General features: G+C 42.0%; 1 protein-coding gene across 1 annotated transcript in view; it reads left to right on the forward strand.

Moving 5' to 3' along the window:
• The window catches only part of BRWD1 (bromodomain and WD repeat domain containing 1), a 121,418-nt gene extending 102,560 nt beyond the window's left edge, over positions 1 to 18,858 (forward strand). Inside the window, exons 37-41 of the mRNA XM_042956480.1 lie at positions 1,581 to 1,747; positions 7,408 to 7,634; positions 9,875 to 10,039; positions 11,840 to 12,751; positions 13,738 to 18,858. Coding sequence (XP_042812414.1) covers positions 1,581 to 1,747; positions 7,408 to 7,634; positions 9,875 to 10,039; positions 11,840 to 12,751; positions 13,738 to 14,879 — 2,613 coding nt within the window. The 3' untranslated portion in view covers positions 14,880 to 18,858. The remainder of the gene's footprint in view (positions 1 to 1,580; positions 1,748 to 7,407; positions 7,635 to 9,874; positions 10,040 to 11,839; positions 12,752 to 13,737) is intronic.
• The last annotated feature ends 4,416 nt before the right edge of the window (positions 18,859 to 23,274 follow it).

Raw genomic sequence — 23,274 nt, forward strand, 5'->3', positions numbered from 1 at the left:
GCGGTGGTTTCACTTCTAACTTCACAATCTGAATGATCTTTCTTGCTTTGTCTTTATATTCTTTCTTTCTGTCTGTCTGTCTTTCTGTCTTTTGGTCTTTTTTTTTTTTTTTTTTGTCTAATTGTTCTGGCTGGGATTTAAAGTACAGTATTGAATAGCAGTGGTGGAAGCAGGCAACCTTGTCTCTTTCCTGATCGCAGGGGGAAGATTTTCCGTATTTCACCATTGTGTATGATGTTAACTGTGGGGTTTTTTCATACATGCCTTTTTTCATTTTGAATAGCTAATTTTAGCACCCATTTTTGTTCAATGTTTATGTTCAACTCAAGTGTATTAACTGAATTTTATATAAAACCCAACGAGAAGACATAAAATAATATGAAAGTGATTCTTAAGAGAATCAGATTTCAAACAATATGATTAAGGAAATAAAGCCACTTGTTAAAATTGGTGACTAATGTTAGAATTCACATTTGAAGGGAAAGAGTAAGGTATACACAAAATACTGGAAATGTCAATGATCGTTTCAGATGAAGTGACATTTTGAATTTCACATGTATTGTGTATATGTATGTGTGTGTGCATACATATTTATAAAGCGTGTAAGAAATTGCTATAGCTCACATACCTAAAAAAATACATTTTTTTAAATGTTTATTTATTTATTTTGAGAGAGAGACTCCCAAGCAGGCCCTGCAGTGTCAGTGCAGAGCTGGATGCAGGGATCAAGTTCATGAATGGGGAACTCATAAACTGAGCCGAAACGCAGTTGGATGCTTAACTGACTCAGCCACCCAGGCGCTCCTCACACACTTTTTTCTGAAGATTCTCTAATGTTAAAGTGTCTCCACCCCGCTGCCTGGTGCATCAGAGTGATTGAACGTTAGACTTTGATACTTCCTTTTCAGGAATGATTGTGAATGAGTAAAGAGTACTTCCTGTAAATACATAGCTATACCAAAGTTATTTATAGGAGCACTGAATATCATGTTGCGGTTCTTTGACAGATTTGATATTATTTAATTATCAAAGCTGTTAAAACACCATCTTTCATATCTGTTACAGTTCTGGGGCCTGTTTTCTTCTCCTGTGGCAAGATAGGCTTTGGTCTGTAATCCATGCTTAGATCTAAGTGGCCTTACTGGAGGTCAGATTGCAAGTTGGAGACTGGGGTGAAGGTGTTTTTGTCTCCTTGCCCCGAGGACACACTGCTCTCTTGCTGCCTAGACGGCAATCCTAAAACTAGCCAGCTCCACATCTAACTAGGAGAAGGGGACATCTTTAGGATTTGTATATGTAAATGTGAAAATGAGAACAGCTGGTTGAGAACCATTGACCTATATAGACTGTAGTAAGTCCTGGATTCTAGACAATTGCTTTAATACTTTCTTTCATCTGAGAGTTATATGTTCGGTACTGCGTGTTTCTGGCAGATGTCATTGAAGGAAGGGTGGGATGGATGAAATAAGTAACAGCTGTCGTCTATAACAGTGATGTAATAGGTTGCAATTATACTCTTTTTTGTGAAAGTATTTTTCAAGATATTTTGTAGTTCTAGTTTTGCTCTCATATTCTTGCAGATTTACAGTATGACCTTGAGATTGTCTGCCTTATTTGAAGAAAAAATGAAGAAAATCTCCTCTGATTTTAAAATTGGTCAAAAATTCAATGAAAAACTTCGAAGAAGCCAGAGGTTCAAGAGACGGCAAAATTGTAACCGTGTCAGTCAGGCTAACAGAAGTATCAGGTGATTGGTTATTTCAGGCTTTGTATGCAATTTAAAAAGTTTCAGGTTGTGATACTTCTTTAATTTTATTATTCTACAATGATTAGGAGTATAGTATATTCCGAAAGTTGTTTTTTTTTTAATGGCTTGAAAATACTGTGTGCATATAGAGCTATTGTATAATTTGTAATTAGGTAAATTTTTAAGCATTTAAGGAAAATTATAGATTTTTAAAATTTTACTAAGGATTAAAGTATCATTTATGTATTTACATAAGAACTTTTTTTTTTTTTTTTTATAATGCAGAGAGTAAAGTGATTGCTTTGGGTGTCAAGCATTTGATTGTGTTAAGAGAAATAGCGATTAGGCACTATGTGCCCTATTGTTTCTGAGGATTAGTTATGAAGAAGACATATAAAATGCAGGGCTTATTTTCCGTCAGGAATTTGATATTAATTTGTATTCTGTCATCTTTGTGTAGCCTATGTTACTGTCAGGTTTCCAGGCATCTCACAGTGTTGCAGCGCGAAAGTGGAGTCCGTCCTGTGCCGTCTGTGTCCAGGCTTGTCTTGAACAGGCGCTGTGTCCGTGATGGGTGTCTTCGTGCATGTTTTGGGGACTGTGCTCTGCGTCTCCGTTCAGAACCATCTCCTTCAGATCAATAGTATTTAAATCTCATAAGCTTGTTCTCGTTTAGCTCCCTCCCTTCCATTTTGTGCTCTTGTCGTCAGATTACATCTTTGCTTTATCTAGTTTTCTTTCAAATCGGTTAAGGAAAGAATAAAAACATCACTGACACTGTTATTTATATTTACCTATGTAAATTACCTTTCCCAGTGGTTCTTATTTCTTTGTGTGGGTTTGAGTTACCCTCTGGTGTCCTTTCTTGTCAGCTTGAGATCCTTTTGTGTTTCTTGTAAGGCAGATGTGCTAGCAGTTAATTCTGACAGTTTTCCTTTTGGACTAATTTTGCTGGATATAGAATTCTTAGTTGACCATGTTTTGTTTTCCTCCCAGCGTCTCTCCCACTGCCTGCCGAACTCTGTTGTTTCTGATGAGAAGTCAGCTCTCAGTGCCGCTGAGGTTCCCTCCCTCGTCCATGTGGAATGGTTTTTCTCTTGCTCTCACAGTTCTCTGTCTGCATTTTGCAGCTGACTTTGATGTGTGTAGGAATTTTTCCAGCTTTGTAGAAGACTGCTTTTCATAAAATCTGGGTGGTTTCCAGCCATTACTCAATTTTTTTCTGCCCCTTTCCTCTCATTTGTGGGCTGCCATTATACATGTGTTGATATGATGGATGGTCTCCCACAGGCCTCTGAGGCTCTCTTCATTTTTCCCCCTTCTCTTTCTGTTCTTCAGATGGGATAATAATTTATTGACCTACCAAGTTCACTGATTCTTATACCAGCTCATACCAGCTCACATCTACTGTTGGGCCTATCTTGTGAATGTTTATGTCAGTTACTGTGCTTTCCAACTCCAGAGTCTTTGGTTGGTTTTTTGTAATTTCTGTGTCTCTACTGATAGTTTCTGTCCTCGTGCTTTTCTTTAGTTCTGTAAACATGATTTTATTTGGTTCTTCAAATGTGTTTATCATGGTGGATTTAGCTCAGCATCTGGGTCCTTTCAGAGACAGTTTCCATTGAGTGCATTTTTGCCTGTGTATGGGCAAACTTCCTTGATTCTTGGTATGTCTCGTACTGTTTTGTTGGAAGTGGGACAAACTTAGTAATCTGGTTTTCTTGTCACTGTTTGTTAACATATTGTAGAAACTCTAGACTCTGATTCTTGTCCCTCTGTGATGATACTTGTTGCTGGTTTTGTTTAGTGAGTTACCTTAGACCAGTTCTGTAGTTTGTCTTTCCCGCAGTGGTAAGCCGCTGAAATCTGCTTTTTAAAAATTTATTTTATTTTATTTTTTCTGAGAGAGAGAGACAAAGAATCTTAAGCAGGTTCCACACTCATTGTGGAGCCTGACACGGGGCTTGATCCCAAGGCCCTGGGATCATGACCTGAACTGAAATCAAGAGTCGGATGCTCAACCAACTGAGCCACCCAGGTGCCCCTTAAAAATGAAAAAAAAAAAAAAAAATTGGGGGGCCTGTGTTCCTGGGTGTCTTCCCTGACTTACCACAGCGCAGCGGTCAGAATTTGTGCTTAAACCCATCAAGTAAGCCCTCCACCCTTTTCTGAAGGAGGCCTTTGTGTGAAGTGAGGCCAAGTTCACTTTCTGCCTATATTTTTCCAGGCATGAGAGTCTCAAGGTAATCCAGGGACGACTGGATAACAGGGCTCTCCCCAGTCTTTCTTGAGTATTTGTGGAAGCTTCCACATCCCCAGGACGATTTTGGAGCTTTTCAAAGACTCCTGTGACTGTCTCATTCTGTAGCTCTCCTTTAAATTTTGTGGCTGAACTCTGTTGCTCTGACCGGTTTCACAGACTTGGGCTGCTACGCGGTCGGCCTGGCTGGATTTCCAGCAGTGAGTTTAGTGCTGTTTGGTGAAGCTCTCAAGTCAGGCCAGCTCCTTCCGCCTCCTCATCCTGGTCCTCAAGGCTGTGCCACAGAATTGGGGTGTGTGTGACTGGGAGGAGCCCCGAGTTAAAATACCAAAACTCCAGTAAAGTTTTTTCTTAGATTCAGAAGGTTTTCTAGAATAAAGGCTTTTTTAATAAAGGCCTTTTTTAATAAAGGCCTTTGATTACTTTCCAGAGTTGCGAAATGATTGTTTTGGATGATTTTGCCAGTTTTATCTTTGCGTTTTGGGTGAGAGGATTTGCCAAAGTCCTCCTTGCATCCCTGCCCCAGTGTTTGGAACAGCAGAACTGCACTGAACCGGGCAGACGTGCTCCTTAGCCTTAGGGAAATGAGTTCAGCCCGTTCAGCTGCTTTACAGTCCATAATTTGGGGGCATACGTTATGAGGTACTATGTGAGTCCTCCCTGCGTCTTTTTTTTTTTTTTTTTGAACTTTTAATTTTGAAATAATTTCAGAATTACAGAGAAGTTGAAGAATAATTCACAGAACTCCTTTATACTTTACCTGGACTCACCAATTTTTCATAGTACGTCACATATGCTTTATTGTTGCTTTATCTTTTTGTTGTGTGTTTTTCTTCTCAGTCATTCAAAAGAATATATCTGACACCTTGCTCCTTTACCCCTAAATATTTGGTGTGGATTTGCTAAAAATAAGGTTCTAACCACATCTTATTGTATTTCTACAGTTGACCTAATAATGTCCTTAGGACAAATTTTTTTTCTAATCTAGACCCAAGTGAGGATCTTGTGTTGCATTGCGTATAGTTCATGGTCTCTTTAGTCTGTGTTTTTGGGTTTTTTTTTTTTTTTTTTTAAACATTAGCTCATTTAATCATCAGCCAATCTTATTTTTTATTTTTATTTAGTTTTTAAGTAATCTCTGTGCCCAGCATAGGGCTCAAACTCAATACCCTGAGATCAAGTCACATGCTCTACTGACTGAGCCAGCCAAGCACTCCTTTTTAGTCTGTTTCATCATCATCATCATCATCATCATCATCATCATCATTATACTTTAAGTTTATTTTGAGAAGAGAGTGCTTGCATGTGCACAAGTGGGGGAGGGACAGAGAGAGATAGGGGGAGAGAGAGAATCTCAAGCAGGCTCTGTGCTCAAACTCAAGAACTGTGAGATCATGACCTGAGCCTAAATCCAGAGCTAGGCACTTAACCAACTGAGCCACCCAGGTGTCTCTGTTTTTTTTTTTTTTTTTTTTAATATTGATTGATTGACTGACAACTGAGCGGGAGAGGGGCAGAGAGAGAGAGAGAGGGAGGAAGAGAATCCCAAGCAGGCTCTGTGCTGTGAACCTAGAGCCTGACAGTGGGGCTTGAACTCACAAACCGTGGGATCATGACCTGAGCTGAAATCAAGAGTAGGTCACTTAATTGATTGAGCTACCCAAGCACTCCTCTTTAGTCTGTTTTAATCAGGAATTTTATTTTCTACCTTTGTCTTCTTAATTGACATTTTTGGAGAGTATGGGTCATTTATTTTCTAAAATGTCCCCCAGTTTGGGTTTTTCTGTTATTTTAGGAGTTTTTAATTTTTTTGTTTAATTATTTAAAAAAAAAAAAAAAAGCTCTTTCTCTTTGAACAATAAAGAGTTTAACAGTTAAGAAGGACATAGGATAAAAAAAGGGAACAGTTTTACTCCTGAGATATTTATCATTTTGTCTTCTGTTTAAAAGGAAGTTTATGATGAGTATAAGCATGTAATTGTTTTCTTTTGTATTTATTGGTCTGCCTTCCAGTTGATATTAATAGAAATTAATATTTTGAGTTTTTTGTTTTAGTCTTTACTTTTTATTTTATTTTTTTATTATTAAAAAAATTTTTTTTTAATGTTTATTTTTGAGAGAGAGAGACAGAGCATGAGCGGGGGAGGGGCAGAGAGAGAGGGAGACACAGAATCCGAAGCCCGCTCCCGGCTCTGAGCTGTCAGCACAGAGCCCGATGCGGGGCTCAAACTCAAAGACCCCGAGATCATGACCTGAGCCGAAGTCAGACCCTCGACTGACTGAGCCACCCAGGCGCCTCTTATTTTTTACGTTTTAATCTATTGTCAAGTTAGCTAACTTACAGTGTATACAGCATGGTCTTAGCTTTGGGAGTAGGTTCCTGTGGTTCATCACTTACATACAACACCCAGTGCTCATCCCAACAAGTGCCCTCCTCAGTGCCATCTCCCGTTTTCCTGCTCTCCCTCCATCCCCCCACCTCAGCAACCCTCAGTCTGTTCTCTGTATTTAAGAGTCTCTTATGGTTTGCCTCCTCTCTGTTTGTAACTTATTTTTCCTTCCCTTCCCCTATAGTCTTCTGTTAAGTTTCTCAAATTCCACATATGAGTGAAAACATGACATCTGTCTTTTTCGGACTGACTTATTTCTAGAAGTTAACATTTTGCTGTAAAAAAGCTTGAAATTTCTTGATTATGATAAACAATTACTGCTTTAAAGAACCTTGTGGTTATCTTTAAGCTCAGGTGCCTTAAATACAAAGCTCTTTTATCTTTTTGTTTTAAAGGATAATAGGATTACTCAACATGAATATTACCCAGATCTGTAATTTAAAACAAAAGCCTGTCTTGTCCTAAACTTCCACTCTTTTTCTTGATAATCCATGGCTCAGGGGTCAAACACAGTGAACTGGTACCCAGAAGTAAACAGATTGGTCTTAGAAAAAACTAGCTTGTTCTGATCTTTTTTTTGGCCTCTGTTCTTTCTGGTTAGATTTTGTTGATTTCTCCTTTTATATACTGTTACACGTATATGTCTACATATGTAAATAGACCAGAGAGAAAGTTGTTTCTTATTGAGACTCAGATTTGTAATATGAATGAATGCGTGTATTACATAAATGTTGGCTCCTCTTAGCATTTAATCCAAAGAATTTAAGGTATTCAGTATGATTTTCTACTCTGTAACTTGGGTCATTTGTTCGTTACTTCAGTTTGGAACAAAATGACGTCAAACTTAGAGTAAGGATATCCATAGTAATCCACGTCAGAATAAGATGTTAACAATGAATATTTCAATGTTTTGATCATAAAATTTTTCTCAGGTTAAGTAGTTATACACTTTTATTCAGGCATTCCCTGTTTAATTAAATTTTGTTTCCTTTGTTCATATCTTTGACCAGAAATATCAAACAGAAGCGGTTAAAATCTCAGACAAAAGTAATTCCTGAATTGGTGGGTTCTCCTGCCCACTCTCCCTCCAGTAGGGGTGCCTATTCTGCAGGCCGTAAGACAGGTGCTAGTGTCTCTTCGGGCGTGACTTCTGGGGACTCCTCAGATTCGGCAGGATCGTCAGAAAGAATGAGAAGACTTAGGACTGTCACTCTGAAAAATGGCTCCATGTTATCTGGTAAGACGTGAACATCGTTCTTTAATTGTTTAGCACTCAAGTAGCACGGCAGCACGGCTAGTTACTCCAGGTTCAGAGGAGAGAATGAAGAAGACTGGCCTTGACATATACGAAACCTACAATTCAGTGGAAGAGTCAAAAGTAACAAATGGGGAACGGTTAAAATATGTTTGATAAGTGCTGTTCTTTGCAAATGGTGCAGCCATATTCTATGCAAATTTGAATCTTCTAAATCGTAAAAAATGGGATACAAATACCATACTTTGAATTTTTTTTTTTTTTTTACATTTATTTATTGAGAGACATAGAGCACAAGTTTGGGAGGGGCAGAGAGAAAAGGAGACACAGAATCCGAAGCAGGCTCCAGGCTCCGAGCTGTTAGCGCAGAGCCCGATGCAGGGCTCGAACTCACAAACCGTGAGATCGTGTCCTAAGCCGAAGTCGGATGCTCAACCGACTGAGCCACCCAGGCGCCCCAAATATCATACTTTGTGTGCCAAGTATACTTCTGGTGGTTTTTCTTTAAATTAAAAAAAAAAAAGACATGGTAATCATGTGTGTTTACATGGAAGGCCTAGTAAATTCTATACCGTTTATGTTCTTGCTCTTTGGTAATACAACTACTGCGGATCCTCACCCTTTGTTAGCATCGTGGGAGTGAGGCTGTGGTATGCGAACGCTTCCCGGTTGCCATGAGTGGTTTTGGCAGCTTGCAATGGTAGTGTGGTAATTACTACTATAATGTAAAATAATAGGATCAAAAGGGTAGAAAGCAGCCACATATTAGACAGACTGGCAAGCCTTGCAGAAGTGTTTGGATTACCTAGTTGGGTCTCTCGATGAGTAAGGAAATCACATGATGAATTGTTTCAGGAACATTAGTCCATTCGGCAGTTGTACGCAGGGAAGAGGGAGAGTCTGGAAAGTGAGTCGGCGTGCTGGGGAGTGGAGTGGAATAGAACAGGAGTAGTCTGTGGCAAACCAGCAGAGCGGTTTCAGAGGAAGAGACGCAGCCTGGGGACTGGCGTCCTTCTATCGCAGCCACCGTCTTTAACGCGGAGTTGGGTCGTATTGTGGAGCAAAATTTTGACTTTTGGCAACCTGCTCCCACTCATTTCCATGAAGCTTTCATTCCGTGACATGTATGTAAGAACGGAGGGGACAAAGGAATGGGACACTTGGGTGTCCTGTGCGGTGCCTCACACTGGAGCATGCAGTCATTCAGTGGAGTGGTAGGAAGGAATGACCTGTACTGTTTAAATTGTTTATCTTGTTTCGTCTACCTCCCTCCCCCCTTTATGGTGGCACGTGTAAAAATGACCCTTCTTGAGCTGAAAGCATGTGGTATCGCTACGCGGTTATGGGGCTTACCTGCGAAAGGCTTGAAAGTCTGTCCCCTGACATGCGGGACTTCAAGTGGCCGTTCTTCCTACAGGACCTACAGGAAGTACATGTTTCGTAGGACAGCAGGAAGTGGAGGGGGGCTGATTACATTCTTAGATGCAAATTTGTTTATCAGATATACAAACTGTATTTTCTGAATCCAACCCAGGATTAATATGTTACTTTCAGAAATAATAGGGGCGCCTGGGTGGCTCAGTCAGTTGAGCATCCGACTTCGGCTCAGGTCATGATCTCATGGTTCGTGAGTTCGAGCCCCGCATCGGGCTCTGTGCTGATAGCTCAGAGCCTGGAGCCTGCTTCTGCTTCTGTGTCTCCCTCTCTCTCTGCCCCTAACCCACTCGCATTCTGTCTCTGTCTCTCTCAAAAATAAATAAACATTAAAAAAAACTAAAAACAAAAAAAAAAAGAAATAATAGAACAAACGATTTGGAATGCTGTCTATGTACCTTTTAATACCAAACATTTATGGGCTGTTTTTTTTTTTTTTTTTTATAGTTTATTTACTTTTGAGAGAGGGGGTGAGACTGTAGGGAAGGGGCAGAGAGAGGGAGAGACAGAATCCCAAGCAGGATCTGTGATGTCAGCACAAAGCCTGATATAGGGCTTGAACTCATGAACTGTGAGATCATGACCTGAGCCGAGATCAAGAGTTGGACCTTAACCAACTGAGCCACCTAGGCGTCCCTATGAGCTGTTCTTTGAAACAGTTTTTACAATTATAATCTCTCTTGAGTATCTTGAGAATCTGCTTTTAGCTTGTTGTTATGAAATAGGACTGCTTGTGTGTGCGAAGATAGAATGTATGTGATGAACTGTTGATGCTTTATTTTTCTTAGAAAGTGAAATGGAAGATTCCTTAGATACCTCTTCATCTTCAGCTTCAAATAGTTCAGAGGAAAGCAAAGAGAGTTCAAGACCTCGGGAATCTTCCTTACGTAGTGGGCTGGCCAGAAGCAGTAATCTCCGGGTGACCAGAACCAGAGCTGCTCAAAGAAAAACTGGTAAGAGACTCAGTGGTTGGTACTTTGGAGGAATGTTTATCAAGAGAATCCATAAGCTAAGCATGGAATGACTTATTGTTTTAAGGCATCTACATATGATTAAATGTCTTCTTTAGATTTTTTGAAAATTGGTATATAATTGACATATAACATATTTTAGGTGTAGAACATGATAATTTAATATTTGTATACACTACAAAATGATCACAATAAGTATAGTTACTGTCAGTCACTATACATAGTTATAAAAATGTTTATTTCTCGTAATGAGGACTTAAGATTTACTCTTAGCAACTTTCAAATATGCAACAGAATATTATTAACTACGGGCATCATGTTGTACATTACATCCCTATGACTTATAGCTGGAAGTTTGTACCTTTTGACCTCCCTTCCCCTCACCAGTCTGTTCTCTGTATCAGTGAGCTTGGTTTTTTGGTTTGTAGATTACACATAGAAGTAAAATCATACAGTATCCATCTTTCTCTGTTGACTTATTTTGCTGAGCGTTTACACCTTCAAGGTCCATGTATGTTGTTACAGACGGCAGGATTCCACTCCTTTTTATGACTGAATAACATTCCATTGTATAGATAAACCACATCTTCTTTTCTGTTCATCCATTAATGGGTGCTTAGGTCGTTTCCGTGTCTTGGCTTTTGTACATACCACTGCAGTGAAATTGGGGTGCATATATCTTTTTAAATTGGTGCTTGGGTGGCTCAGTCTGTTAAGCGTCCGACTCTTCAGCTCTGGTCATGATCTCACGGTCTGTAAGTTCAAGCCCTGCATCAGGTGCTGCATTGACAGTGCCTGAATGGTGATATTGAACATCTTTCCATGTTCCTGTTGACCATTTGTATGCTGTATTTTTAAAAATGTCTACTCAGAGCCTCTGTCCACTTTTTAATCGATTGTTTTTTGCTATTGTATGAGTTCTTTAAATAGTTTGGATATTTTGAGGTACCTGGATGGCTCAGTTGGTCAGGCATTCGACTTTGGCTCCAGGTCATGATCTCACAGGTTCGTGGGTTTGGGTCCCTTGTTGGGCTCCACACTCAGAGCCTGGAGCCTGCTTCAGATTCTGTGTCTCCCTCTCTCTCTGCTCATGCTCTGTCTTTCTCTCAAAAATTGTGTGTGTGTGTGTGTGTGTGTGTGTGTGTGTGTGTGTGTGTACACACACATATATGAACATCTAAAAAATAAGTATTTTGGATAATTAACCCCTAATCACATGATTTGCACATATCAGTAAGTTGCCTTTTTATCTTATTGATGATTTCTTTTGCCTTGCGGAAGCTTTTAGTTTGATGTAGTCCCACTTGTTTATTTTTGGTTTTGTTGCCTCTAATTTTTGTGTCCGATCCAAAAAAACCATCGGCAAGATCAATGTCAAGGAGCTTATTTACCAGGCCTGTGTTTTCTTCTAGGAGGTTTATGTTTCGGGTCTTACGTTGAAGTCTTTGATCCATTTTGTGTTAATTTTTGTGTATGGTGTAACATAGTAATGTCGCTTTATTCTTTTGCATGTGGCTGTCCAGTTTTCCCAACACTGTTGAAGAGACTGTCCTTTCCCCCATTGTATATTCTTACCTCTTTTGTTGTAAATTAATTGGCCATATGTGCATGGGTTTATTTCTGGGCTCTCTGTTCTGTTCCAGATTTAGGACTTTTTAGATTTAGAAAGGAAACCTGTTTTGGCATTAAAAAATAGGGAACACCAGTTCTAAAATAATAAATTCATTGCAAAATGTTGAAATAAGGAAGACCTTTCTAATCTTATTGCTACTTTATTTCTAGGTCCAGTTTCTTTAGAAAATGGATGTGGCAGAAAAGCCACTCGAAAGAGAGTCTATTTAAGTGACTCTGATAATAATTCGGTGGAGGCTGGTGAGAGCCTAAAAGCCAGGGCTGGAAATAACCGGAAAGTGCTACGAAAGTGTGCTGCTGTGGCTGCCAATAAGATCAAGCTGATGAGCGACGTCGAGGAGAACTCTAGCTCTGAAAGTGTCTGTTCTGGCCGGAAGCTGCCTCACCGTAATGCTTCTGCTGTGGCTAGAAAAAAGTTATTACACAATTCTGAAGATGATCAGAGCTTAAAGTCAGAAATTGAAGAAGAGGAGCTAAAAGATCACAATCGACCATCACCACTGTCCAATTCTCATGCTGCCCAGAATACTGTGAATGAATCTGAAAATGGGGATTCAGAGTCAGAAAGTGACTTACGAGTAGCCCGAAAAAATTGGCAGGCCAATGGTTACAAGTCTCATACTCTGGCAACTTCTAAAACAAAATTTCTTAAGATAGAGTCTTCTGAGGAAGACTCTCAAAGTCACGATTCAGATAATGTACAGAACAGAACTGCTGGTCCGTCAACCTCTGGGCAGAAACTTAGGGCAAAAAGCATCTCCGAGGAAGAGGAAGAAGCAGATTCCGAACCGGGAAAGTATGCTGGTAGAAAGTACAACACAGGTCGCAAGAATCTTACTTTCCTTAAAAAAGCAAAGATCTTCAGTGATTCTGAGGACTCTGAATCCGAAGAGCGAGATCGAGAAGATGGCCGATGTCATGAAATGGACACGAACCCGATCAGAGGGGGTTTGAAGCGTGAACCAATTGCCGGGTCCCAGTGTTTCTCAGATCATGTATCTGAGACCGATTTGGATTCAGATGATGACAAAACAAAAGAAAAACCCAACAGTTTTGTGAGAGGTAATTCAAAACATGGAGCCTTGGCTCCTTGGTGTGCCCTCACTGCCCTTCTCTCCTATAGCACACGTTGTGTCTGTTCCCATGAAACTTCCCTTTGCCAGTTGTTTTGTGTCTGCCCCAGGCATTCTCCGGCAGCCTTTTCCCTGCACCCCTATGTCCCGTGTGCATGCACAACTGCTTGTCCAGCACGTTTAGTTCACGTAGCAGGCGGCCTTGGCCTTCACAGCTGTTTCAGAGTAAAGATTTCACTGCTTGTATTGACCATGGGTATTGGAAAAGCAGAGGCAGCACATTTACAAGCTGTGGCGTTGCCCGTTTCAGAAGGTGAGAAGAGAGGGCCGGGCTATTTGTTTGGAAGCGATGTGGAAGTTAAGAACAGCCGCAGCAGCCCGGCCTTTCTTCGGATCAGGAGATTGGTCTCTCTGCTGGACGTTTGTTAACTAGTTCAGTCCCTGTGTCGTTTATGAGCTATGTAGTGCTGTTGCCCATTTTACTCAGGGCAACTCTGCAGCCGGGAGAGGTGAAAATCACTCGCTGATGTAAAATTGTGCTCTTGGTAAGTGGGGATTGATGAAACGTTGAACGGGAGGCAGCCAAAGCTAAGATGAAAGGTATTTGGTGTGATTGGAACTTGTGAAGTGGAAAAAGTTTCAGAGGCTGAGTCGTGATGGGTTTGCATACCTTAGCGCCCTGGTAGAGGTTAGTCTGAGCTCATGTAAAGAAACTATTTTAGTGTCTGCTGTTGGTGTATGTCGATTGCGGGGTGGCGGGGCGGCGGTGTGGTGGTCACTGATGGGAATGTGTTCTGCTCTGCCAGTGCTGAGGCTGGACCCAGGTCCCTGCTCTAACGTGAGAGCCCCGCGCATTCACTGCCCTCTTCCTTCCGAGTTAGTAGGAATTCTGGACTTGTTTAAAATGTTGAGCATTTCGTTCCTTTACACATACTCGTAGAGATTAAAGGAGTACTTCTCGTTTTTAATTTTTAGATTCTCCATCACAAGACCATGGACAAAGCAGAAAGGTTTCCAGGAAAAGGGTCTGCTCCAGTGACTCAGACAGCAATTCCAAGGTGAAGAAGAAGTCCTCAAAAGCCAAAACGCGACCCCTCAGGACTCCTCGAAGAAGTGCCAGCACCGCCGCCGGTAAGATCAAGCTCATGAGCGACGCGGAAGACGGCAGTTCGGGCAGCGTGTGCACGAGAAGCCGACACGGGAGGAAGAAGCCCGTCCCTGCCGCCTGTGCCTCTTCGGCCCCGAAGATGGGGAGCGATTCGGAGGGAGCCGCAAGCTGTGAAGTGCCGGACGAGCCGTGTGCTTGCGGAGGGGGGCCGGGAGGCGGCCCTGCGGCTCCGGAGGGCCCCTCCGACTCGGAAGGTGCGCGCAGTTCCGGGCGCGGGGGCGCGGGCAGGCGCGCCCGGGGCCCCAGGGCGGACGGGGCGCCTCCCCAAGCCAGGCATTCCTCCGCCGGGTCTTCAGGGGAAGAGTCGAAAAGCCATATTCCAGGGGGCGAGACGGGCAGGAAGAAGGTTTCCGCGGAGGCCGCTTCGGAGCAGAAAGCGGCTGCGGAGCCCAGCTTCGAGGAGGAGCTGAGTTACGGGCTGCGCAGGTGGAACGGCCGGCGGCTCCGGACCTACGGGAAGGCGCCGCTGCGGGGGGCGGCGGCGGGGGCGGGGGCGGAAGCCGAGGCCGGGCGCAAGAGGCTGCGCCCCGATCCGGGGGAGGCGCCGGGAACCGCGGCGCGAGGGGCGGCCCGGGGCGCGCGCGCCCCCAGCCCCAGCGCCAGGTCCGCGTCCGAGCCGGCCTCCGCCACCGAGTCCGACGGGGACTGTGCCGACGACGCCAACGCCAAAAAGAGGAAAACGAAGGGAAAAGCGAAGGCCGCCGGAAAAGGTAAAGCCTGTGCGGCCGCCGCGTCCCGAAGCGCGCGGCGGCAGAGACAGAGCAAACGGCCCAGGTTGAGTGTGGACGATAACGACTGGGAAGATCTGGACTATGCAAAGTCGAAAAGAGGGCTTCGGCGCTCGAAAATAAAGACGAGGAATCAGGGCAGAAGGACCGTGAGATACCACGATGGGGATGATGACAGAAGCTTAGAGAACGGGATAGATTTTGATGATTGCACCTTATGACCTTGAGAGAAAACCAGTTCATTCGAGGAGGAAATGGACTGGGATTTGTGGTGAAAGCTGGCTGTTGAAATTATTTTTTGTCCTACAATTCAGGGAATATATTTATATTTTTCTATGAAAAGTTATGAATGTGACTAAATCATGACTGTTATTTTTATTTGCACTTGCTTGCCTTTGTAGCAGCGTTCAGCACAGGTGCCAAAATATGCTTCATTTTGGGGGCAGATCTACTTTGACAGTATTGAACTACAGAGAGCAAGGATTTGAAATATGTTCAACACTAGACATCCTGGTTGTCAAAACCAAGAAGCATTACTTTCACGGTAGCAAGTGTCATGCAGTCATTTGCTGAGTGCGTCCAGAGGTGGTAGTTTCTAACCCCTGTTCTGTTGTCGTAGAACAATTTCACCCGTGGCCTATGTTTACAGATTCTTCATAAATATTATGTGCATACTGACGGAACGATCATGGGAGGTGTGACCATGATTAGTAGGCGAGGTACCTACCACTTTTTTTTTTTTTTTTTTTTTCCCCTTTTCTTTTATTTCCCTGGCTACTTGAGCAGAATGCATTATACCAGATTTGGTCATTTTCATTCAAATGGTTTCTCTCCAAATGCTGTTGGGTCTTTTCTCTCTTTTTCTTTATTTTTAAGGAAAATGTCATCACTTTTATTTTATAAACTTGAATTTATAAAGTGCTGGTAAATTATTTTTTAAGATGTTTGGATTGTATATTTTAAACCTCGAAGGCCCCAAGCATAGCCCTGGCATTTTCTTTTAAATTGTGCACTAACAGAATGCTATATAATTTGTCTTTCCAAGATCTCCTGATTTCTGTGTAAGGGATTTAACCAAAATCTTGGTCTTCCATAGTCTTACTCTGTGAAATAGAGGAGTTTGTGTGCCTTAGATTTAGGAAAAGTGTGTTCTTTAATAGAGTGTACAGGGCCAAGAGAGTATTTAAATTATACGTAGATTCCCCCCCCCCCCCCCATTTCCATTGAGATTGTAGAGTTCAGTTTTGTTAAGAGTGCAATCGCAAATCTCATCTATATAGGGAAATAGTTCAATGTCATTCTCCACCTCTCCGTTTTAGCTTACTGCTGCCATGTGCAATCCCGACATTCTTTGCGGGGGCAACTCAGTGCATCTTTTGTTAGTGACCCCTAGTTTAAGAAACTGTCTTGTGTTGTGGGAGAAGACTTTTGGAATCCATTCAAAGTGAAACTTCTGTCACATCATCAAATACCATAGTACACTTATTTTTGAGCCAAATATTTTTGCTTGATAGGTTGTGCTACTCCGTAGAGTGTAGGTGGCCATTCCTAGCTTGTTTGTGCCTGAAGATGGACTTGATTCCAATGGTTTACATATTTCGTAGCTGAGGAGTATGTTGCAGTACTCCTACCTCTGTTATTTATTGGCCCTGTGTTTGGTGTCAGACAAAATTAATCCTCTTCTCCTGTGTATGCTTAAGGTGGCAGATATGGAAAAGCATCAGACTCTGGTATCAATGTTAGAGAATGTTCTTAAGTTTGTTACTTTTTAGTCATCTATTCTATTTGACATGGTAGAAGGTACTTTCTATTCTGATGTAAGGGGAAGGATGTTTTTGGACATTACCAACCGAGACAGGTGGGATGCCTGTCTCTCCTTTGGTTGTTTGGAGAGCTGTCGCCGCTTCAAAACTATGATGCTCTTCTTCTCAAAGCTTGTGTTGAGGGTATAGTACAGAGAGAGTGATTCAGGAGAATTGTCCTTGACTATTGACCTGAAAAAATTAATGGAATGTTCTTTACTTCCCTAGTTTTAAGAAATGGTGATAGATGTCATTTCCATTAATTTATTTAAACTCTTCTTAAGCTTCTCTGTTTTATATCTATTCTCAGGGTTATAACTCCATGTTTACCATCATCTGCAAAAAGGTACCAAAAAAATCCATAAATAAAAATAGAGAATACATTCTAAATCTATAAATTATTTTGTAAGATGATACTTTGATCATTTAGGCTTCATCGGTAGAACTATTCTTAATCTTTTGGCCTGAGTTAACTGGTCATAGATTGGCTGGTCAACCAATTACTGATTTTTCTTTCTGTCCAAAATGGTTAGACCTTTGTATATAGAAAGCAGTGTTTTGGTTTCATCTGGGGAAAAAAAAAAACAAGAATTTGTCCTGGTGACTTTGAAGGCATGGTTGACAGTGGTAGCTTCTCCAGTTCTGAAGTAAAACTAAGGGATTATAGTGAGAATCATTTTTATGGGTTTTTTTGGTCATGGTGCTATTCCTAAGGTTAACTTTGAATATGTGACACACACTCCTAAGTACTTTAAGGAAAATTAATAAATAATTAATAGTTCAAAATGTTTACATTGAGCACTAGAACATGTTTGACTTTTTTTCTACTTTATGCGAATTGCGCAGGGATTTAATGCACGGATGTACTTTAATGTGTTTGGGATCAGTTTGTATTTTCTTGTGAAAAAGACAAAAGGTTGCAAATTGAATGTGAACTGATCCAGAAGTAAGTGCTATCTGGCTTTCCATTGCACTTGAAGTAACTTGATGGTGTACATGAAAACAAACCAGAACGAAACTACTGTGGTCGTGTATGTCCAAAGCCCTATGATTTTATTCCTTTATGGTTGGAAAAAGGTCTGTGGTTATCAGACTTGATTTTTGATTCCTTTGAAAGTATTAAGGAAAAAAGATGTCAAACATTTAAAAAATAGCTGAGGTTTAAAAAGCATTTTTTTCGTATCATACTTATTTTAAAAGGGTATACTGACAATGTGTAGTAACTTCTGAATAAAAGGGAAAGTGTATCCCATTTTCAGATACTTCTTAGGGTGGTCGTTCTCCCTTTTTTATTTTAGGGGAAAATCTCTGATTAAATCCTTTCTCAATTTAGAAATGCTTGGAAAGAATGATAAAGCGTTTATTCACAGCTTCTCAGTTACAACATGAGAGTTTCTTCTAAGTAGTAAAGAGTCGTACCTAAAAAAGCAAATTAATTTTATAATATGAAAATGGGGAGAAGAATTTCTGCTCGGGGAAAAGGCACTTCAGAACCTGGAATTGCAAATGGAAAAGGAGATCTGAAGCCAAAAGAAATGCCATCTTGAAAGTATTACTGTCCCCAAATAATAAGACCTGTCACTGAATCTTCACGCTCCATTGGTTAATGACATCTTAGGTAAAACATTCTTAGAAGCCTCCCTACTTAGAAGGGTTCCTACTACATCCCCTGTCCCTCTCCTAGCCTTTTAAAATAACCAGAACACAGAATGTATTAACTAAAGTGTAGTGCTTTAAAAAAACCAAATTGAAAGGATTTTAATCTCTTTTGTCAGTGCACATTGAACTTGATCATGCCGCTTGAAAACAATGAGGTTTGTGTGTCAGTAGAATGCAACAGTGTTGTTCAAGGCGCTCACGGTATTTGTAGTTTTCCTTCCTCCTCTACCGTATTGGTTTTTTTGAGTAACTTTTAAATGACTAGAACAGGTCGGGTGTGCCTTGCCCTTTATAGCTGAACTGTCAGCTCCACCCTTTTTATCCATATTAAGTCAGCGTATTTACTTTCTCACGCACCTTGTAGTTGTCCACAAACACTTCAGCACCTTACACTGTATGGAACTTGTAGTTCAGTTATCTCGTGGTATGATGGAGTGCACCAGAGCGCCTTCACTGCGAAAGAACTTTCCATTATTACCTAAGTCGATCTCTCAACTCCCGCTGTGGATAACAGCAAATAATAAAGCAGAAACCGTAAGAAATTTGCAGCTTCGCTGTTTAAGACGGTCTTGATTCTAGTATTTGGGAACAAAGACCAAACCCAAGTATAATTTGTCAAAGCCAGGGAGAAAATGGAACGTTGTGGAAAAATCTAGTCCAACCAGATTAGCATGCTAATACCACTTTGGTAGCTCAAAATTGTGAATTAATGGAGAGGATTAAAGTGTAAAGACTATAATGGCGAGGGCTGTGTTGTCTTTTCTCACGTTTTGAGTTTTTCGTAGCTATTTTCTTAAACTGTAGATGTTGCCTTAAGGGTATGTGGGAATTCTCAAAGTTGAGAGATTTTTACCACTTTCTGATAATCTGCCACGCTGGTTCCTAATACACTGTTAATTTGGTAGAAAAATCTGAAGACCTTTTCTTGGTGTCTCCTCAAGGATTGCTTGTGTGGATCTGATGTAGGGAGGTTGGCTGGGGCCAGTTATAACATCGGGGTCTTACAGATCCGCAGGCTCTCTGTCTTTGGCGGCCTGTAAGTAACTGTAGACTGTCTGTCAGGACTCATAGCTTCACTGAATTTAATTGTCAGTGTTTCCGTATACTTTCTGGTCATACTTTAGTTTTTAAGGTAATTTGAAGGTAAGTTTTATCATTTATTAAAACCTCTGTTGGGAATTTGGGCTCCTAAAGAGGCTTCTGACTGACCCAGCTGGAACGAGACGGCCAGCTAGAGTTTGCCTAGACCACAAAGCGGCCAGCCTGGCCTACGGGGATGTTGTTTAGAAGTTATTACCCTTTTTGATCAGTGGCTAAATGTCGAAAATGATCTTTCATTTTTAATATATTGAAGGTAATTTTCTAGGTGCTGATCCTCGCTTAGTCCTTGGACCATACGCACACATTCAGCTCACCTATGAGACTCTAACCGTTTCACTGGAGCCAGACAAAAAGGCAGATCTTTAGAAGATTTTCCACTCGCACACAAGATCTTTCAAAACTTTAACTTTCTAAATAAACTCATTACCATGCCTGACTCTCGGTTGGTATCTAGGAACCAGTTTAATTTTTTTTAGTTACTAAAAGCGTATAATAAACTTAATGTTATCCTACTGACAAGTGAAAGGTTTTTTCTTTCCTTTTTTAAACTACTTCAAGCCTTCTAGCTGATTCATTCCATAAGGTCTGCAGGAGGCAGCCAATTTCCCTTGCAACTTATCTTTACTGTTTCTCAAACAGCTTACTGTCCATTTGTGATTAGTTTCTCAAGCAGGCAGAACGCGGGGCCACACCGTGTTGGATGGGCCCGGAGGACTGAAGGGAGACTAGAGACGGGCTTGAAAGGGGGTTGGCGTGGGATTGTCTGTGCCCTGCTGCTTCTCTTCGGTGAAGTAATACAGTCGAACACCAGTGTTTATTTCTGATACCCTCTCCTGCCAAACAGTTCGAAATGCTCTGAGAGCTATCTAAAGAAGTTTACTAAACAGATAGATACAGGATCGTTGAACTCATACTTGATAGAACTTTTATCAGATTTTTAGAAAAAAACTTGCAGTAGTCATCACGAGTTTTTGAGAATCGTAAGAATGACTGTCACCGGTTAACTGTTTGCTAAAGACAAGAGAGAGCTGTATAGCGATGAGCTACTCAGCCATAGAGGCAGAACAAAACCAAGTTCTGTGGTGCCTGTCACGGAGTGTGCTGCATTTATTCAACCGTAAGAGTGACCAAGCTGGCGAAGAACAACTCTTGATTAGGGAATTATTTCTGGCAAGCTCAGGATCCCGTGTGGCCCCAGTGTAGAGGCTGACCTCTCGGTGTTAACCAACTCACCCGGAAGATAGAAGTGTTCCGTTCTGAGAGTTACAGGGAACACGTTAGTCTACAGTCATGCTCTACAGAGACTTTCCCATGTATGGGATCTTTTTGGAAACTTACGCTTTTGGAGGGATGACTATCAGTGACAAACGCTGTTTGTTTCCTGAGTTTTGATCATTTTATTATCAGTGAAGGGCAGACAGTGAAGAAAGGGCATCTCAGACTGACTCTGTCAAAAGCCTTGCTTGAGGGAGGTGGTTGTGTTTTGCAACTAAAAGGTTTCTCCTCTGTGGCTTGATAACCCGCCACAGCAGCCGCTGACCTCAGTACTTCAAAAGTATGTAAAATAGGCTAGCACATTTTCATTTTCAGACGTCTTTCATCATCTTCCATTCTCAGATTTGTTTTTAATACCGCAGTTAAAATGCGATGAGATTAAAATTTTTCATGCTTCTATAGCAGTGATGTGAAGTTTATTCTGGGTTTAGGAAGACAGTTTTGTATTAAGTATCATAATTGGAATATGATTAGTCCTTAACACGTAGAGGCTTAGAGATGCTTGCTCTGACTCAAAACGGATGTCTGCATCCAAGTTCCTATTCACCACAGAGCGTCTTAGAATACAGTGATCTGGGCGTTAGAATTCAAGTGGTCCCCCAGGTGAACTGTGATGGAGTGCTACTACGTAGCATGCACGTTTTCATTCCACGAATGAGGTTTTTGCCGTCCCCCAATAGGGAGTCATTTATAGGAAAGCAGCAGTGCCTCAGGCTCCCACTGCTCCAGGACACGTGACTCGCCAAGCCCCACCAAGACCGCCCAGGACAGTTCGACTTGGGGGACCGTACTGACTGGTTAGTATTAAGTGACACTGTCCCGTTGTGTTGTTAGAGTAGTGGCCTCCGAAATTCTTAAGCTTGTACCCTGACCTCTAGATTGGACTTCTCTCTAACCCTGAATTATCCTGTGTATATTTGTAAAAACGATTTGTAGTTTTCTCAAGGAGAGTAAAGCACTTTATAATTTGCCAAGTTCTCAGTAATAAAATTGACCCCGACTCATGTGTACATATTATTTTTTAACAGTTTCCCACACTGTCACTCTTCTGTGTTCCTCAGATTGCTTTTATCTTCACCCTGTGAGCTTTCCGCTTTAGGTCTGGGGCTAGAGCTATGGCTCCATCAAGCTGGAGCGGCCGTCTACACTAGCACGGACTCTTCTTTTCTCCCCCGTCTTGACGCACTAACTTATTGGAAGTTCAGATTTTCTTAAAGTACTTTTAAAAGCCTGATCAGAGTTTCTTCAATAGAATCTTAACTGTTTTCCCTCATTTTGGATTACAAATAAGCGCTTATTCAAACGAGTTCGTGTTAGTATTTTACCAGGTTCCTAAACGGTCAATACAGGTGCTGCCATCAGTACATCAAAAAGGAATTCATTGCTGCACCTGAAGTCCTTGTGTCCCAAAGAAATTCTTAGTTGCGATAGGATTTTCTCCATACTATCGACGTGTTGTCGAGATCGATCTGGTTGGCTGCTTTTAATGTTTCAACGCGCAAATGGATGTGGTTGAGTGACTCTGGTGTGTGTCCTCATCCCCACTGTAAGTCGAATTTCACCTTAATTTTGTTACACACTTAGAAAAGCCTCATTTGTCTGTTGTAGCATGTTAATCTGCCTTCTAGTATTTGCCTAACATTGACGTAATGTGCCGAGGGTTCATTTTGGATCGGGGGTTGCTTTGCAGAGACCGTAGTTAGTACCAAGCATTCCCGAGAAGAGGCCCTTCCGGGCCAACGCCCTGCCCTTCAGGCCGCTTGTGCGAGCGAGGGCCTCTGGGCCAGAGGGCCAGAGCGAGGGCCTCTGGGCGCCAGGCGGTGCTGCCCAAACGGGCCGCGGGGATGAACTCAGGCCGTTCAAGAAGTGCCGTTTTTGCAATGCCTGGTGACTTCCGTTGAACAAAACGTGTTAACCTTTAGAAATAGGATTTCACTGGAAACACATATACGGCACCTAATTGGCCAAAGGGCCTGCTGCACTTGGGGGGCGGGGGGTTGCTTTTAGGATAGCAGCTCCTCACCTGCTCCGGGGGAGCTCTGTCACGGGTCTTGGAGAAAGCACATCTTTGAAATGAGTGTCACAGAGTTAGGGCCAAATCTGAAGGGCTTTCCTTTCGAGAGCAGAAGACTTTTCCTCGATTCTCTACTAATGAACGTGTCAGTCAACAGAAGCCCGTTTTCACCTGCAACTCCTTTGCCCTTGGTGACGGAAGGGCAAACCTCTCCGTTCATAAAGGAAAAGCTGGGAGGGTTCACTGCGATAGAATAATAGCATCGCGTGATGGCCGACAGAATGAAATGAGCCCTCGTTTTCTCGGTTTTTGTAGTGAAAGGGACCCAGTGGGAGAGAATGCGGATGTCAAGGGGGGAAATTTCAGTGATCTATAGCCTGTTCTAACCGACTGCTGACTGTCTGGAAACTTGAGGTGCGGTCCTGCAAACTCACCCCCCCCCCCCCCCCGAAAGACTTGTGTGCCTTTTCAATGGTTTTAGGTAGTTTGACTTAATGGCTGCAAGACCGGATGGCCAGCTGATGAGGCCTAGCATTCAGGGGCTGATGCACTTTAGGTGCGTTTGAGATACAGGTTTTCCCACCACTGGCAAGTAGGGCGCTCCTGGGAATCTTTCCTAAGCCCAAATAGCATGAAGCAGAGATGCAACTATGCCATTAACTTCTATGGGAAAAAACTGGGGTCATATGCAGACCCTGAAAAATGACCCGTCAGGCTTCTCTGATACCTTAGGACACGCTAACATGCACAAAGTCAGTGGAGGTC

Source organism: Panthera tigris, chromosome C2 (genome assembly GCF_018350195.1).
Source record: "Panthera tigris isolate Pti1 chromosome C2, P.tigris_Pti1_mat1.1, whole genome shotgun sequence".
NCBI lineage: Eukaryota > Metazoa > Chordata > Mammalia > Carnivora > Felidae > Panthera > Panthera tigris.